The sequence below is a fragment of the Podarcis pityusensis genome (genome assembly GCF_964106645.2).
Source record: "Podarcis pityusensis genome assembly, chromosome: 3".
NCBI classification, from domain to species: domain Eukaryota; kingdom Metazoa; phylum Chordata; class Lepidosauria; order Squamata; family Lacertidae; genus Podarcis; species Podarcis pityusensis.
The window spans coordinates 61,689,992-61,707,108 of NC_138026.1; the positions used below are offsets into that span (position 1 = coordinate 61,689,992).

Consider the following 17,117-nt stretch of genomic DNA (forward strand, 5'->3'; position numbering starts at 1 on the left):
CTTCTTATTCCCTCTGCAACCAGTCTGCATGGCTGTCTAGCATATGTAATCTCATGTTTTCATTCTGTGTATTTATCATTAAAAACCAGTAATTCTTTATGTCACTTTAACCTTAAGTTTCACTTGTATTGTTATAGAAAGAAGGCTGCTGGCAGCTGCTCTGATCCTGTCTTACCTCACAGACTTCATCGGACTGTTTTACAAAATGACCATAATGAAACACATTCCCCTCAGCTACGTCTTATCTTGATATCATCCCATGTTCCTGCTTATGAGGTATTCTCATTGTCCTATTTACAGAAAGTGAAGTTAGGACTTTGTAAAACAGTAGCTTTGAACAATTCATAAAATCTGAATAATATTTTGAATAGCATTTAAATTCCTTTAATTCTTAGTTAAAAAATAATAACACAATAGAAAAGGGTTTTTTAAACTTAGCATAATGCAAGAATAGCCCAGTACCTTAACATTAGTATAATTCTCAAAGACCAATTTCCATCCATGTTTTCCACTTTTTCTGTTACTTTTCTATTCAGTATTGTGTTTCTTTATTATTTTTTAGATGATTGTGGACAGTATTAAGCCTGGAGTGATTCCTGTAGTATATGATCATAGTGGCACAACCTTGGAAAGCCTCCTTTATTATGTAGGAAAGGCCTTGGATGGCCAAACGGCAAAGAGTATTGGGATTATTACTGATGGAGACTCCAGAGGGATTAACCTGCTTCAAGGTGGGATTCACTTAAAGTAGTTTAACACTTGAACTGAGCATATCACATTTGGTATTCTAGAGCAATATTGTATGGAGAAAATAAATGAAATCGGCATGTTTCCTTTCCTTTAATAAGCCTTTGGCAGCAGGAGCCTGCTTTGAGACATGTTGTAATCAGCGAACAAAGTTTGACCTGCACATGGTTCTGAATGTGCAGAAGGATTTTCGCAGAATATAGTTCCTTCAGAGAGAAGGTGGCTAGTGCTATATGAAATACAACTGTTAAAGGAAAAGTCTGAACAGTTCACATGATTAATACTGGCACTTCACCCCTGCAAATGCCCTCCAGGCCAAGATTTTACCAATGTATACATTTAATAAGATGTCATTATAGGAATACGGTTGTTATCTATACACTTTGCTGCTTTTCTATTTATTGGTTATATATAAGGCTTGTCAACACTCTGCCCATTGGCACAGATCTGCCCACATTGGTATTCATTGGTTGGTATCTTCAGGGCTCCCTCCCCCCACTGAAATTAGGCTTGCAAGAAGCATTGTGTTGTAACCAATAGAATACACACACATTGCAGTTTGTGTGTGGTGCCCACAACAGTTTATCCAACTTGCAAAAAGGTTGGTGCCTCATTTTAGGTAATATTTACTGTTGATGGCATGATCTATGATGTATTTATGTATGTTATGAGGTATTTGTTGATACTATTGGTATGCTATTTATTTATTTAAAAAAACAAACTGCTTAATAAAAACAGCAAGCCCTATGTGGTGTGCATAAAACAGTAAAATATCAATAAAATGCAATTCAACAGAATTTAAAAATATACATGACTGGTTTATATGACCACATAGACTTGATTAAACCTTAAAAAGGTTTTTCAGGTGCATAAAAGTGAACAAAAATGGTGAGATATGTTTTGCATTATATATATAACATTACATTATAGATATGTTTAAAAAAATCCTAACGGATAGTTCGCTTTGCTGACTTATTTAATTTCTTTAAGGCTGTAGCATCAGTACCAAGAACCTTCTTAAACCTGAGGTGAAAGAATTTTGGGTAAAGTTAAGAAGCAGTGTGATGCATCAGGAAGGTGGTTATATAGACATCTTTGTCCCTCTGGCAGCTTCAGGTCAGTTCTGTTGGCGGCAATGGCTGGTCCTTCTATGTTGCTTATGAAAAGTCTAGTCCAATAGGAAAACCCAACTAGATTTAAAACATCAATTGATTGTTGCAAAACTATTGAGGAAGCTGCCACCTTATGTAAACATTCATCTACTCCCAGTTTCCTGTCTGTATCTGAGATACCAGGATCTCAATTGGTGAATCTAGAGTTGCATAGAGCTGTTTTAGCAGGCTTACGTGCCTAGTACTTTCTGGCATGAGAATGTTAACTTGCACTAAATAATAGAATCTCCTCCTCCTCCAAATGCAGTCTACAAATTTTAGGTCATTTGGGAAAAACAAATATGTTCTCAATCATTTAAGCCAGCATACCCACCTGCTCATGCTGTCAGGACATCCTCAGTGCACCAGTGTAACACGTTTTTGAAGTTGCAGTTAACAGCTACTGAATTCAACCCTCAGCATTTATGTGCAGATCTAAAGCACTGTTTTTCTTCTCCCTCTTGGGATTTTTAAAAGCAGCTTTTCCCAATGGAGAAATTGCCTATACAGTGGTACCTCTAGTTATGGACTTGATCCGTTCCGGGGTGCTGTTCACACCCTGAAAAGTCTGCAACTAGAGCGCCGTTTCTGCACACGTGCGAGGTGCGCAGAGCGCTTCTGTGCATGCGCGTGTGGCGAAACCCGGAAGTATACATTTCCAGGTTTGCCGCGTTTGTATCCTGAAAAAACGCAACCGGAGACTGACGTAACAAGAGGTATGATTGTAAATTATGGGGGCAAACCCTCCAAGTGTCCCTATTTTCCAGGGGCAGTCTCGGATTTACAGAAGCCATCCCAGTTTCTGATTTCATCCTGGAATGTCCCACTTTTCCTTAGGATGTCCCTATTTTCATTGAATAAATGTTGAATGGTATGGTAGGATGTCCCTATTTTCATCAGATAAATGTGGGAGGGTATGGAGTTTTCAGACCCCTGAGCCATCTGAAGGCAGCCCTGTATAGGCAGGTTTCTTAATGTTAAATGTTTTATTATGTTTTCAAATATGTTGGAAGCCACCCAGAGTGGCTGGGGCAACCCAGTCAGATGGGCAGGGTATAAATACTAAAAATATTATTATGGAATAGGACGTCCCTGTTTTCATTGGAGAAATGTTGAAGGGTATGGGAAAGAGCCTTTACTGTCCACTCAGATGTGGGGGTTTTGTTAGTAGTTCTGAAACAAGGGGAAGGAGATGATCCACTGACCATTCTCTGACATCCATATAATTATACTCATTTAGTGGCCACAGCATTATTTGTTCCCACCACATGGAGTAGGAGCAGGAACTATGTGTAGGATTAATTGGCAGTTAAAATGGCTAGAGTATTTGTTGGTTTGACAATGGGTGAGAATCTAGTCATTGGCTGGCCTAAATGCAGGCTGATACTTTCCCAGCTTGTGTAAAGGAATAACATAGACGGGAGTGGCAGGAACCTCCTGTCCACCATGACGCAAACTGATATACTTGGGTGTGTAACTGGTGTGTCATCTCCTAAGCTGGCCAAGACTTTGAAACGGCATCCCAAGGTCCCTTAAGTGTATTCTCCAGTGGGGAGTGAGGCAGCAACCCAGTTCTCCATTTTACTTGAAGAAATAATGTCCTGAATGTAATAGCAGCAGTGTTAGAGGATTAGTTAAGAAAACTGTAAATGGTCAATGAATCTATCTTGCCTCACTTCTTCAACTAGGCAATGTAGACTGATATTGGAGTAAGTTTTAACAACCAACTTCTTGACTACTGACTGATAAATGGGTAGATTTTTACCCTCTTGAAGATTTTAACAAAGTTTAGATGTTCATGGCCACTGAACTAGTAAAAATCTATAATGTTTTATATGTTTGCGATGTATAATTGCCAAGGAAGGTTAGATCAGTTCCTTCTCTGTCTGGGTGGCTAATATGTTTCATTCTGGCAGGCTTCTAGTGCATTCAAATTGTAAGCTGTGACTATTAAAAAAATTGTTTTATGCTGGTTTATATAATCTATGGGTTGGATGCAGACTTTGCTTCCACTGGCTAATGGAGGTGACTTTTGCTGATTTCCCCTTGCCCTCTGTAGCAATCATTGACATCTCCTGCCTTGACAGCTCCTGGGATGGGAGATTGTGCTGTGGGTTGGGCTAAGGTAGAAGCGCTTGTGAAAATTGCTTCCATTTACTGACAGGAAGTCTGTGATAGAATAGAAGCCTTCAGTGGACAGGAGGTTTTCCATCTGCGGAAGATGAAGTCTAGATCCAACTCTTCATTGTTAATATATTGAAGTTTAGTGTTGTAAACCACCCTGGGGTGCTGGTTGGAGCCAAAAAGCAGTTTTAAAAGGTTTGAATATTACATGACCAATATGAAATATGTAATTTTGCAGAGGCAGGAATGGAGGTCCTTTCCCAGCTGTCTCATCTAACTGGGCTGTTTTTCCGAACTCCTGCAGGAATAGCAACCGGATCATATCAACACAGTAAGTGAAAACTACTATACATATGCAGAGTTTGCATAAAGTATCTGATTTCAATGCATATTTTAGATATGTTAGGGCCAATCCTATCCCCCCTGTGGTCACTTGGCCACAAGCAGAGGCTGTAGCAGAAATGCTGGCATCCCATCACAAGCAAGGATGGACAAACTTTTAAATGCATTTGTAATCTCCACTGCCACAGATTCTTGCAAAGAGCAATGTTGCCTTGGTTTTAGGAGGGTGAGGCCACTGAGAGCTTGCACATTGTGGGTAAATCACAATTAGGCATGGCACAGCTAAATGCACCTATGCTCTGTCTTGGCAGAAGGCAAATTCATATATATATAGTCTATGGTTGTAAATACCCACCACCTCTCCCTTACATGATATTAGGCATGCACACACACACACACACATATATTTAAAGGAGGCCATTAAATTGCTTGTTATTGCTTGTTAAGTAATGGCATTTCAGAAATAACTTGTGTGTAAAGCATACATTGTATTATAATAAAAATGCTGCATATAAAAGCAATGGCTGCGTATCTCTCCCATCTATTGATAAAACTCTGTTTAGACACTTGGCCAAGTACTGTATTTATAGTGGTGAGTATCTCAACAGCTGATTTAGTGGGGACTGGAGAGAAGAGACACTGAGCCACCATTTTAATGTATATGCTGCATTGGTGTGATTTTCAAACACAATTAGCAGCTATTTATTTTCTTAAATACATTTGATAAATACATTGTGCTCACAAAAAGCAGACATATTGGCTAATCTATTCCTCTAAGATATAGCTAATATGGTGCCCTCCAGTTTTTGCTGGACTCCAGCTTCTGCCATCCTATTGGCAATGCTGACTGGAGCCGATGTGGGTCTTAACATCTGGATGGCACCATGCCGGCTGCCTCTGCTCTAGTTTGTACAAATCTGTGGGATTTAATAGTCCAGTTGAGTATCATTAACACAGCTGAGGCTAATTGTGTTCTCATTATACTCCCTGCTAGAGGAAAAAAATATGAAATCTGTGGCAGAGTAACCCAAAGAATGGGGAATAACTTGCTGTGTCGTTATAGTTCTCAGTGAGTGGTTGGGAAACCAGAAAGATAGTCCTCCTCCCCCATCCATCTACTTTACTGAAGCAAAACTGCAATTGTGGCTAAGATTCACAGAATTGCTGGAAGACGCACTGAAGGCTGTCAGGAAAAACCTGAGACCCTATTTTTGTGATTTGCAGAAGAACACGACTGGCAAGATTCTTGGTAACTTCTCTCTCTGTTGCCTCCAAAGTATTTTTTAAATTAGAAATATTAGAATTATTGCAAAGGGTTATACCATGCACCTGAAATTCAGCATTTTTATGAGACTGTTGAGGATCACTTCCTATTCCATAATATATGTATGGCTCAATTCTTATTTGATGTTCTGTTCTCAAGTACAGAATTCATGTGCACACAGCAAAGTATGAGGAGCATCTATGTAATTTTCATGGTGGTCCCATTCGGTCAAGTCCCAATCATGAACAATGAGCTTGTATTTGTGGTTAGCCTAGATCATAGCTGTCAACTTTCAGATTTGAAAATAAGGGATCAGCAGCCTCGAAAATAAGGGATCAGCAGCCTCACCTGTCCCGGGGACAGTCTACAGGATATCTAACAATCTGGGATAGCAGTGGGAAACGGCGCTGGAATAAGGGAATTTCCCACAAAAAAAGGGAAGGTTGACAGCTATGGCCTAGATCATGGTTAGCCTGGATGATATATTTTCCTCTGTTTGGAGGAAACTTGCCTGTGTGCACTGCTTATAAGTGAGATGCTTAAGCCTAAAATGCATTTTATATGTTTGGCTGCAATTTCCACTCAAGAGGATGGAAAAAACCCTTTTGTTCAAAGATACTAATCCACATCTGCTGACTCTTGGTTTTTTGTTAACCAAAATACAGTATCATATAATCAGGTGGAGTCAATAAGGCAGCCAAAATGTTTAGGTGTCTTGTTACCTTGCTTACATTCCTAGATATGATCAAGTTGGTCAAATAGATTAATGAGAAATTATGAGAGATGTCCCCCCTTAGCAGCAGGGTTTAGTGTAATCTGTTTGAGGACGAAAGCAATCCAGTGTTTTTCCTCTGCTGCATAAAGACACATGGCTTGTTTGCTGAAGTAAGTTTGTGTACTTACTGTGTCATTGACCCCTACTTGAATGTAGGACTGCACAGCAGCGTAATTTGCCTGAATACACTGGGTGTTCCTGAAGTTAGTGGAATTTAAGTCTTGTATGTTCTTGAAGGTCCTGACCTACCCCTGCTACTTGATTGACTAGTGCAATTAAAGCTGGATGTAGTCATATTCATTCCTTGAATATGACGCTGTGTCATATTCATATTAGTAAAACCTCAGCGCCTAGGACTTGCCGATCGCATGGTTGGCGGTTCGAATCCCCGCGGCGGGGTGAGCTCCCATCGTTCGGTCCCAGCTCCTGCCCACCTAGCAGTTCGAAAGCACCCTTAAGTGCAAGTAGATAAATAGGTACCGCTTTATAGTGGGAAGGTAAACAGTGTTTCCGTGTGCTGCTCTGGTGCCGGTTCGCCGGAGCAGCTTCGTCACGCTGGCCACGTGACCCGGAAGTGTCTGTGGACAGCGCTGGCTCCCAGCCTCTAGAGTGAGATGAGCGCACAACCCTAGAGTCTGTCAAGACTGGCCCGTATGGGCAGGGGTACCTTTACCTTTATGTTCTTGAAGGTCCTGACCTACCCCTGCTACTTGATTGACTAGTGCAATTAAAGCTGGATGTAGTCATATTCATTCCTTGGGTGCTAAAGTGAAAGATAATCAATTTCACCTAAGAAAGGTTAGCATCACTTCATGGCGGGATCTACCAGCAATTAGGTCATGTGGAAAGCTCTGGCTGGCATATGATCAGCTGCGACACCAATGCCATAATGCATTTGAGCAGCGAGCTGATGCCTTGGAACTGATGATTAGCCAGAGCAATTGTGTCGGCCTTGCTGTCAATTGCATGCTACACCTCATCAGATAATCTAGTTTGCTGTGGATCCCCCTTAGCTGTCCAAAATAAATAGAGGAAATAAAATTGACTCCATCTTTAATGTCTAGTCTGTTGCATCTTAAAAGCGACTAATGTGTAACTATTTATGTGCAGGTCAAATTATGTTTGATGCTGTGAGCTGGTCAGATGTGCAAGAAAAGCAAAGAATAGCCGAGGTTTTGGTTGAAGGATTAGTTGAACTCTCAAGAGGAAACGATGTAAGATAAGCTTATTCTATTTAAGTATAATGGTTATGCCCCTCAGTTTTGATTTTTGAAGCTTGTTCCCATTCCAGAGGCTATTGTGCTGTATTTAAGCCAATTTAATGGACTGTAACATTGGTGGGAGCAGAGAATATTCTCATTGCCAAGACCCTAATTGGCAGGCTCATGGATAAGTGTTCTCTTTTTAGAAACTTTTATTAGCTGTGCTGAAACCTGGCCTTCAGTTTCTCAAAACTTTTATTCACCTGCAGAAGTGAGTTTCAATTTTCTGCTTCTTTCTTGGGGCACTTTAGAATTTCTTTATAATTTTGTGGGGCGTGGGGTTGAACTGAACTTATTGTTGAGAGATAGCTGAGGATGGTGTGTGGGTGTCTATTTTTCCTTTCCGTTTTGTGGCACTCAGCCTCTTGAGTGCTTCCTGAACTGGAAAAAGCCTCTTGACTATTAACTGAAGCACAAGAGGCTGCTTTATCAGACCAGGCCATGAAATACTGTTGTTGTGCAGCCTCCATTTATTGCTATGGGACTGTGTAAATCTAATTTAATTTAAAAGTGATATACGGACTACAGTATCTCTCTTATTAGCTGATATGACCGTTGACTGCCTATGCTTGGGAAAGGGGTGGCATGCATACTGCCATACGTTAACCTTTTATGATTTCTTAGGAAAACCCTTTTGAATTTCTATCACGCTTCCTGATGAGGAAATGTAATAAAAAGGAAGAACTCAAAAGCCAGGTTCTGACAACTGAAAGCAATCCAGAAGCAAGCCTTGGTGTGTCAGTTAAGGTACAAAAGAGCCGCTTGTTAGCTTTGGGCAACTTCCATAGTTCTTCTAATACTTCCTCGTTTTGTTTTGGAACACTATTCTTGGACAGGATTGAACAGCTTGCTCTAAGATAAGTGAAGCAATGCATATAAAGTAGTTTGAGTTCACGTGTGCAATGATGTTCGTAGTGTTTTTTCTATGTTTTATTTAATATATGTTAATAACTCCCTCATATCTCATGACTGGGAGACAGACAGTGTATAATTTTATATTTTTAAAAAGTGTTCCCATTTAGGTTCTGTGCTCTAATTGGTAACGTGATGATGAGTGACCTTTGAGTACAGAAACTTATAGCCACAATGGCTGCTGTTTAGCTGATGCAATACAAATGAAGCCTGTTTCTATAGCTATAAAGCAAGTGTATTTCTGAATCTGTTTGAGAATAGCTTCAGTTTATATTCTCAGAATAAATCTATGTAGCAGCATAAGAATATTTAATGATATTACCTGTGAGAACAAAGTAACAGCGCAGTCTTATACATTACTTAGAAGTAAGCTGCATCGAGTTCATGGGGCTTGTTTCCAGGTGAATGGGTATAGCGCTACAGACTAAGAAGCTTTTCAGGTAACACAAACCTTTATGGTCTTCTTTTCTGCTTGCTTATTTATATATTTAGCTTACCTTAATAACAAACTAGGATGCCTTAGAAAATTATAATCAAAACTTTTAAATATACTCAGATTATATTCCAGCTACTGAAACAAAACAAAACCCCTTTAAAAAGTGTTACTGATTTGTTTCTAATGTATCTTGGGCTTTCAGACCAGCAAACTTGATAAAGAGATAGCAGAGAAGCGAAAAAGCTTTGCCAGAGAACTTCTCTTAAGTGAGAGGAACTATGTGAACATGCTGGAAATTGTACGAGATGTTTATGTTAAACCGCTAAAGGCTGCGCTGGCCTCACATCGAGTCATCCTAAGCTATGCCAATGTTCAGACCATCTTCTCTGATATCTTGAACATCCTACAACTGAGTAGGTAAGTTTCACTTATTGTTCTGAAGCACATTTAGATTCTTTAAAAATAAATATCCCAACACTTAAGGCCTGAATTCTAAACAAAGTAGATGTGATTGGGATTTGGGATGCAGTATTTCTGAAATTATTAGACATGGATCATTTAATATACCTGTGACCAGTCATACTTGTAGACACATTTAACAGAATTTCATTATTATCAACAAGAGAAAAGCAGCCATGGGAGCCATGTGAACTTCATTCAGTACAGGAACTAATGTTATTTAGCTACAAACAAGACAAGACTGGGGTCATCGTAAGCCTTGCAAATCTGGAACTATACTTGATGATCTGATAAAGCAGACAGTTTTTACTTCAGTATTTTAGCTGGTGTGCAAACTACTCATTCTACATGTATATTTTCACCTTTGAATTTTTGTCTCTGGTTATTATTATGATATCTGTTTTGTTGTATACATTATAAAATAAAATAGTAATACAAAACTTTATACCAAAAAAGAGAGAAAAAGCCAAGACTGGGGAACCTGTGGCTTCTTCAGATGATTATAGAATTGTAGATTTGGAAGGGACCCTGAGGATCATCTAATCCAACCCTCTGCAATGCAGGAATATGCAGTTGTCCCACATGGCAGTGGTTTTCAACCAGTGTACTGTAGCACCCTGGGGTGCCTTGAATGATGGTCAGGGATGCTGCAGGCAACACTGGCCTCTGTCCCTCTCTTTCTTTCTTTCCTTCCTTCACTTCCTCCTTTGGTGCCCTCTTGAGTCTCTGCCTCCCAAAGGCTTGCAAAGCTGTTTGTTCCAGCAGCTCTGGCTACAAGCTCCCCAGGCAAATGGTGCCTCTAGGGCTGGCCAGGGGGTGCTTCCCAGGCCCCTGTGGGGCAGTGTGAGAAGGCACCTCTCTTTGGGGGCAGTGGGAGCAGCTCAGAGACCAGGGACAGCAGCAGCAGCAGCAGCAGCTGACCGGAGGATTCCCAAGGAGAGGAGGCTGAGGGAACACTCCACAAGGGAGGCTGTTTGAAAAAGGGTGAGATGCTGCCAGCTCTGCAGGCAAGGGATGATGTAACTGGGCTGCTGAGCCCCACGGGGGCGCTGCAGAAAGAAAGTAGTTGGTCAAGGGAGCTGTGGACTTGAAAAGGTTGAAAACCTCTGCCATATGGGGATCAGACTGGCAACCTTAGCGTTATCAGCACCACTCCCTAACCAACTGATGTTGATAGATTCCAACTTCCATCAGCATGGCCAGTGGCCAGGGATGGTGGTAATCCAAGGTGGCAGCTTCTGGGGACTGAGGCACTGTGTCCCCCCCTCAATGTTCAGAGGGGCCCCCCGTGTAATGTCAGAACATTGTGTCTGGTCCCCTCAATCTTCCAGAGACGGTGACACCTCTGATGGTAATTGTACTCCAGCCACATCTGGAGACCCCCCAGTAAGCCACCTTTGGATCTGTAGGATGGACATGGCTGTAGGCATAAGACAGTATGAGAACATTGCTAAGATAGTATGAGAACAACCTCACGTGTCCCCGTTGTACTGGCATCTCCTTGATTGTGCTTCCCGTGGCCCAGTGGAAAATTGCACCCTTAAAGACAAGTTTCTATTGGCAAGGACTCAGTTTATACATCTGATGTAACTTATTTCCTAGAGGCGTCTGCCTGGAACATTTAAAGACTTAACAAATGGCTGGTTAGGCAAGTTATCAAATGTGTTGAGGGTTTATAGGAAGACGTGTGTTTATTACAGCTGATTTAATGCAGAAGGCTCCCCAAAAATCGAACACAGAACTGTACATAGAAATATTATCAGAAGTGACTAAATGGCGCCACTGCATGTGACAGTACTGATGTAACTGAGGGAGTAAAGAACCTTAAGCTTTCCATGTCTTTCTTGCTGGATTCTAATTTTCATTAACCCCAGGCAGGGTATGAGGAGACTTTAGGCCAAGAAGATCTGATTGTCACCACTTGGGAGGTCAGGAAGCAATCCTACACACTTACCTGGGACAACGTACCATTTAAAACATTGGAATGAATGCTTAAGTATACATGCATAGGATTGAACTTTTAGAAGGGCTTCCTAGCTTGTAAAGTGGTGATGTAAATCCTATTCATTCACCTTGTTCCCCATATTTCTGATTGTCTGCTGAAATTCTTCTCAGTGGTTGTGGGTGGAAGATGTTATGGATGGCCAGCTTACCACAGAACCTATATAGTAAGTTATTCATGCCGGATGCCTAGGGTGGACCAGACAACAGCATAACTTCACAGTAACTTTGCAGCCTTGATATTTATGTCACTCGGCTTGCAGGAAAACATGTTGTCATCATCACTATCTGTTGGAACTTGCCTGGAACCTGATAGGAAGAGAGAAACACCCTTCTCTCTGTTTCACACAGGTGGTTTTCAGATGAGTTAACACAAAGACTTAATGAATGGAACCCAGCCCAAAAATTAGGAGACCTGTTCATTCAATTTTGCCAGCAACTTCAAACATACACAAACTTCTTCAACAATTATGCAGTAATTCTGAAAACTATAGACAAGGTAAGAACACACCAAACTCTCATGACTCTAAGTCAGACACTCCTTCCACTGTAACATTTATTTTTTTTAAACTCCCATGCTCACATATCTCCCTGTCCAAAGCAGCATCCAACAAATAGTAACTAAATATTAAAGTGCATTTAAATATCTTTGGAAAAGTATATTTATGCTATATTTTGTTAAAAGAAAAAGTAAAGCTTAGATCTGTAAGCAAGTAATCGGTTATAAGAATGTTTGTTTATTAAAAATTAATGAGATCTGAATTTTGAGTAAGTCCTGTTTTATTGTGATTTTAGTTCTTATTTTTATATTAATTGGTATATTTTCCATCATTAAAAATTAGATGCAATCAGGAAAATAATAAAGTTACCTTATGCAAACTGGATTACATGCCTGTATTTGTTTCACTGCTTTCTGCCCACCATGCCCTGTAGATAGTCTTAACATGATGCAATTTCCATGATGATCCTAGGCTGTGTTCTTCTACTGTATGATATTATGGGGTTGGGAATACTGGAGTGCAATAGCCCAGTAATCTGTGCACAAAGCATGTAATTTGGAAGTTCCCTTCCCACTCAGCCTTGTCAATATGGCATCTCAGAGCCCTATCCTCCCGAGGATTTGTGTCACAACAGTTCAAGGTGCATCATGGGAAAGGGCTTCACCAGCCTCAACTTTCAATATTGAAAGGGAAACTAAGTGTTGTACCCAACTACATTTTAACTTGCCTAAATTAGGCTTGTCCATTAATCTCAGTGGGTCTGCATTTTGTAAAACTAACATTGACTAAACCCCAAAGCACAAGAGGTGCCTGCAGCTTCACAGCCTTACCAAAATGTTTTTGAGCTGCCCATATTTACTGAGCAGCTACTTGCCAGATGCTAACACCACTGTGAGCCGGAGTCTAAGGTTCAAGTCTGCCTCAGTGCTGGAGGCAAAGGACAAGGTATTCCACAGCAGCCCACAGAACTGGGTTATGGAAATGCTGCTGTTTGCTCCTTATTTGGTCCGTAGTTTTATGGATTACATCACACTGATGGTCAAAACCTTTTGCTTTCACAGTGCAGGGAGACTATTCCAGTATTTCGTGCCTTTCTGAAGAGACATGACAAGACTGTTGCTACTAATATGAGAAGGTAAAGTCTTGTAGTTTAAAATAGGAAGGAGGACACTGCCAAAGCATGGGTGTTTTGTATATGCTAGAGGCAAAAATGGGCAGAGCAACATATGTACATTTTACCTTTGTGCAGTAGGCTAGTTACTATGTACACACTTGTCTCTATTCTCCATCTAGACAAGCAAAGAGGCATTATCTGAGTTCAAAGGTACATTCCAGCCAGGCAAAAACATTGAGGGTGTGAAGCAGGGCGCATGAAGGACATGGCCTGAGGAGAGTTTAGAGTGCCCTATAAGGAGGGCTAGAGGGCTGCATTTTACCCCATGGCCTAAGGGTTCCCTGCCACCCATTTCTTCAACATAACTGTCCCTTCAAAAAGAGTGCAACCTCATTGAGAACAGGCAAACTGCTTACTTCCTGGACTTGTGAACCTCCTACCCACAGAACCTATGTCTTACCTGCTACACTAGGCCCCTAAGATATGGCTTGACATACCTTTGTTGGTCTTGGGACATGCAATGCAATTTGCTACTTTTCTAATTAAAGCATGGATTAAGTGCATCTATGTAACACGTAGCCTCCAAGAATTTCTGTTGTGCCCATCTAAGAGGATTGAAGAGTACGTCACGCTCCTGTATGCTCTGAGGCTTCACACTCCTCCAGAACACACTGACCGTGAAGAGCTGACTCCTGCAATTAAGCAAATGAAACAGTTCAAGGATTACTTAGATCAGGTTTGTCTACTACGTTTGTTTTAGTATGACGACCTTGCATGGATCACTAAGGCACTCAGTAGCAAGCGCTCTCATGGGATAGCTGTGACTGTGGAGAGCCAACATAATTCAAGTTTTGGTTTTGGACTATTATTATTATTATTATTATTATTATTATTATTATACCAGGGGGCAGTTCACAACATAAAAATACAAAATGAGAACACAAAATACATAATAAAAAAGGACCAAAACAAACCAATAACCCCCTCCCGCAAACACATTTAAAAGGCCATAAAATTCAGCTCAAGGCCTGGTTATATAGAATTTTTTTCATCTGGCACCTGGTATGTAATGAAGGCAGCAGGCGTAGATGGGGAGCTTGTGGCTCCTCCAGATGCCGCTGGAGCTGCTGGGTGTTGGAGGCTTGAGGACGTAAGTTTCCTCTCTCAGCCTTAAATGTCACAAACAGGAAGATAGGATATGTTGGAGGGTTTTTTTTTCCTGCCCTCCCTCCCAGAGAGGCTCAGGGCAGCAAACACCAAAATCGTAAATAATACAATTAAAAACATCCACACACCCTCACAACTAATTACTTCAAGGTTGCCAGGAAAAGCATCTTTTAGCCATCAAATGCCTGAGTAAACATTTATTTTTTTAAAAAGCTCCTCCATAAAGTTAATGATGAGTAAGACAAGACACATCTCACCAGAGAGGGCATTTTGCAAATGGGGAACAACCTATGGGAGCACCCTTGAAGGATGTTTGGCTAAGAGCATTACAGATAAGATCTCTCCTTTCATCTTCATCCTTGAGAAGCTAACTCACCTTATGTTTACCATACTAAAATTCTAGCTAAAACTGAACGTTGGCAGAGATGATCAGATATTAACTACACAAAGACGCATCCAAGGATGTCCTGTAAGTACTTTGTATAGACAAACATAGTGTGATATAGAGGAAATGCATGTATTTGTGTGATAAAGGCAGAATAATTTGCCATGGAGTAGGTTGTGCTTGTGAATAACAAAGGAAAAGTAACTATTTTGTAAAAGTAGTAGTTTCCTCAAAAATGAAGCACAAGATAAGTATTAAAAGAACACACGGCTATGGCATAGTGAACTCAAATGCATTTGGGAAGAGAGATTCTATCTAGGAGATAGAATATGCTGCATAGGCAATTTTTGTCTGTGAAACTGTGTGCCTTCGTGGATACAAAGCACATCATTGGGGTAAAGGGAGATGTATAAAATTCCTCCTGATGTTTAACAGAAGTGTGTGATTTAACATACATCAGCAACCGAGGACAACTAAACAAAAATAATCAAACTTTATCCAAATATTTTTAAATCTTTTCATGTTTAATCCACAGAAGTTACTGAAAGCCAATAGGTATCTAATTGTGATGCAAGATGTAGCCCAGCTAAACTGCTGCTCAGAGAGAGTCCATATGTCGTTCAGGTAAACAGACAGATAAAATAATAGGAGGGTAGAGGAAGAAAAATGAAGGATGCCTTTCAATGACTGGTTGCTAAATCTGTTTTGCATAGTTTATTATTTGTAGCTGAGGACTGTTATGTTTATGAATTGTTTGCACATGAATTCTTCAGTTAATAAAGGAGAACCTACCGCTTAGATGCATTGATTTCTTTCTCTCTTTGCACAAAACTGGGTGAATTCTTTCTGCAGAAATGAACAGTGCTAATGATGAACTAACCGGCAATCAAGTCTAAGCTTTTGGGTGGGACAGGACACTCTGTGGTTAATGCCTTCTAATTACCTCTGGGTATTGCTTTAATTGTATCAGTGGCCCAGAGATCATTCCTTCTAACAGAAAATATATATATTTTTATTAGCCATTGGCTTATTGATTGATCCCCTAAGAAAGAGCCATTACTTTCAGGAATGTGTTGCAGGACAAGTTCTAATGCTTAAAACTGAAAAATTAGAAGAAAAATTAGCTTGAGACTAAAATAAGCACACTGAATTAAGAGTTGCACTTTAACAAGTACAGGGTTACTGATTTTTTTTCATTTTTTTTTTCATTAAACATTTTCAAAAGCTTAATATACTACTGATTAATATCTGTGTTAGTTTCTCTGAAGTCTAACATGGAAGACTAATCCTTTGTTTTCAATTTTGGCAGGCTGTATGAGCACACCCATGATCTTAGCCTCTTCCTTTTCAACGATATACTTGTTATCTCACAGCGCAGCATCTCTTACAAGCCATTCGAACGTATCTCACACGTTACTCACCAGTTCTTGGCAGTGGTAACACTTCATCAACTCCTGGTTGAAGATATTCCAGATTCCAAATGTGAGTTTTCCCCTACCCTAAAATGATATAAACATGGCACAAAATCTGTCAGGATATTTTAAAAAAATGTATTTCAAATTAAAATTGTAATATTGTAACAAAATGACTCCCCATACCAAATACGTAGCTAGCATTGCAGGGTCACCTGGATATTCTTGAGCTTCTGTTAAAATTAAAACCAGTTGCAATAGTTAGGGAAATAGAGGTTAATGTGTATCGAGTGCAGATGAGATGGTATATTTTTCTGCCAAAGCTGATTGCCTAACAGCAGATGAATTCTGCAATAGGAGCTTGTGTTAATGACAGTTGTCCTCAGAAACCCATCCTAGTTTTCTGCAGAGCTTCTGGAGATGGAAAAAATATATCATATGCTTCTAAGAGAGCCACAGAAGCTCCAGAATTCCTTTGCTGGAAAGTCTCCATTACTGTCTTAAGGCTTTCCAAGTGCTTGCTTACTTTAAAACCAAGAAAATAAATACCTAAGAATGTTGCATGGTGAGGTCCACAATCCGAATGCATGTTTAGGAAAGATAGCTGCTCAGTATCTTTAGATCCAAGGGGAAATAACTATTAGACCAGGAAGTATAGACAACAACCTTTCTGAATGCCTTGAAATCAGCAATTATCTGTGGAAGCAGCTGCTCCAGGCAAACTTCTCAAAACTCTGTGCAAGGACAGGCTATTGCCATTCTAACGGATGCTGAGCGGCCCCAGTAATCCCTATATTTAAAGGACAGAAGGTGTTAGCAAAACAATTAGGGGCTTAATTTTTTCTTAATAAGTGAACAGACCCTGGCTATTGGCTCACTGGTACAGCTGGTCTGGGAGATGGTGTTGGCTCCTCCTGCAGGAGGAAGGAAGTTTGCATGGCTCTGCCTGTGGACTATGGTAGGGGTCTCCATTCCAAAGGTGCTCTGTGCCCTCCAGGAGCCTCTGGTGAATTACCCTTCCATCAGAAGAACTCAGGGCAATGCAAGAGTACAAACTGTGTTAACA

General features: G+C 40.4%; 1 protein-coding gene and 1 long non-coding RNA gene across 2 annotated transcripts in view; one reads left to right on the top strand and one right to left on the bottom strand.

The window, feature by feature from the left end:
- The window catches only part of ECT2L (epithelial cell transforming 2 like), a 28,784-nt gene that overhangs the window by 10,264 nt on the left and 1,403 nt on the right, over nucleotides 1-17,117 (top strand). Inside the window, exons 8-21 of the mRNA XM_080999557.1 lie at nucleotides 138-276; nucleotides 563-731; nucleotides 1,738-1,863; nucleotides 4,261-4,353; nucleotides 5,428-5,613; nucleotides 7,514-7,617; nucleotides 8,290-8,412; nucleotides 9,216-9,430; nucleotides 11,825-11,972; nucleotides 13,035-13,108; nucleotides 13,667-13,823; nucleotides 14,658-14,723; nucleotides 15,175-15,263; nucleotides 15,949-16,121. Coding sequence (XP_080855683.1) covers nucleotides 138-276; nucleotides 563-731; nucleotides 1,738-1,863; nucleotides 4,261-4,353; nucleotides 5,428-5,613; nucleotides 7,514-7,617; nucleotides 8,290-8,412; nucleotides 9,216-9,430; nucleotides 11,825-11,972; nucleotides 13,035-13,108; nucleotides 13,667-13,823; nucleotides 14,658-14,723; nucleotides 15,175-15,263; nucleotides 15,949-16,121 — 1,862 coding nt within the window. The remainder of the gene's footprint in view (nucleotides 1-137; nucleotides 277-562; nucleotides 732-1,737; nucleotides 1,864-4,260; nucleotides 4,354-5,427; nucleotides 5,614-7,513; nucleotides 7,618-8,289; nucleotides 8,413-9,215; nucleotides 9,431-11,824; nucleotides 11,973-13,034; nucleotides 13,109-13,666; nucleotides 13,824-14,657; nucleotides 14,724-15,174; nucleotides 15,264-15,948; nucleotides 16,122-17,117) is intronic.
- On the bottom strand, nucleotides 11,126-16,196 carry LOC308473906. Its single transcript, XR_013984386.1, has 3 exons — nucleotides 16,061-16,196; nucleotides 13,585-13,779; nucleotides 11,126-11,782 (listed from the first exon to the last, which is right to left on the bottom strand). It is a non-coding gene; the product is annotated as an uncharacterized lncRNA (long non-coding RNA).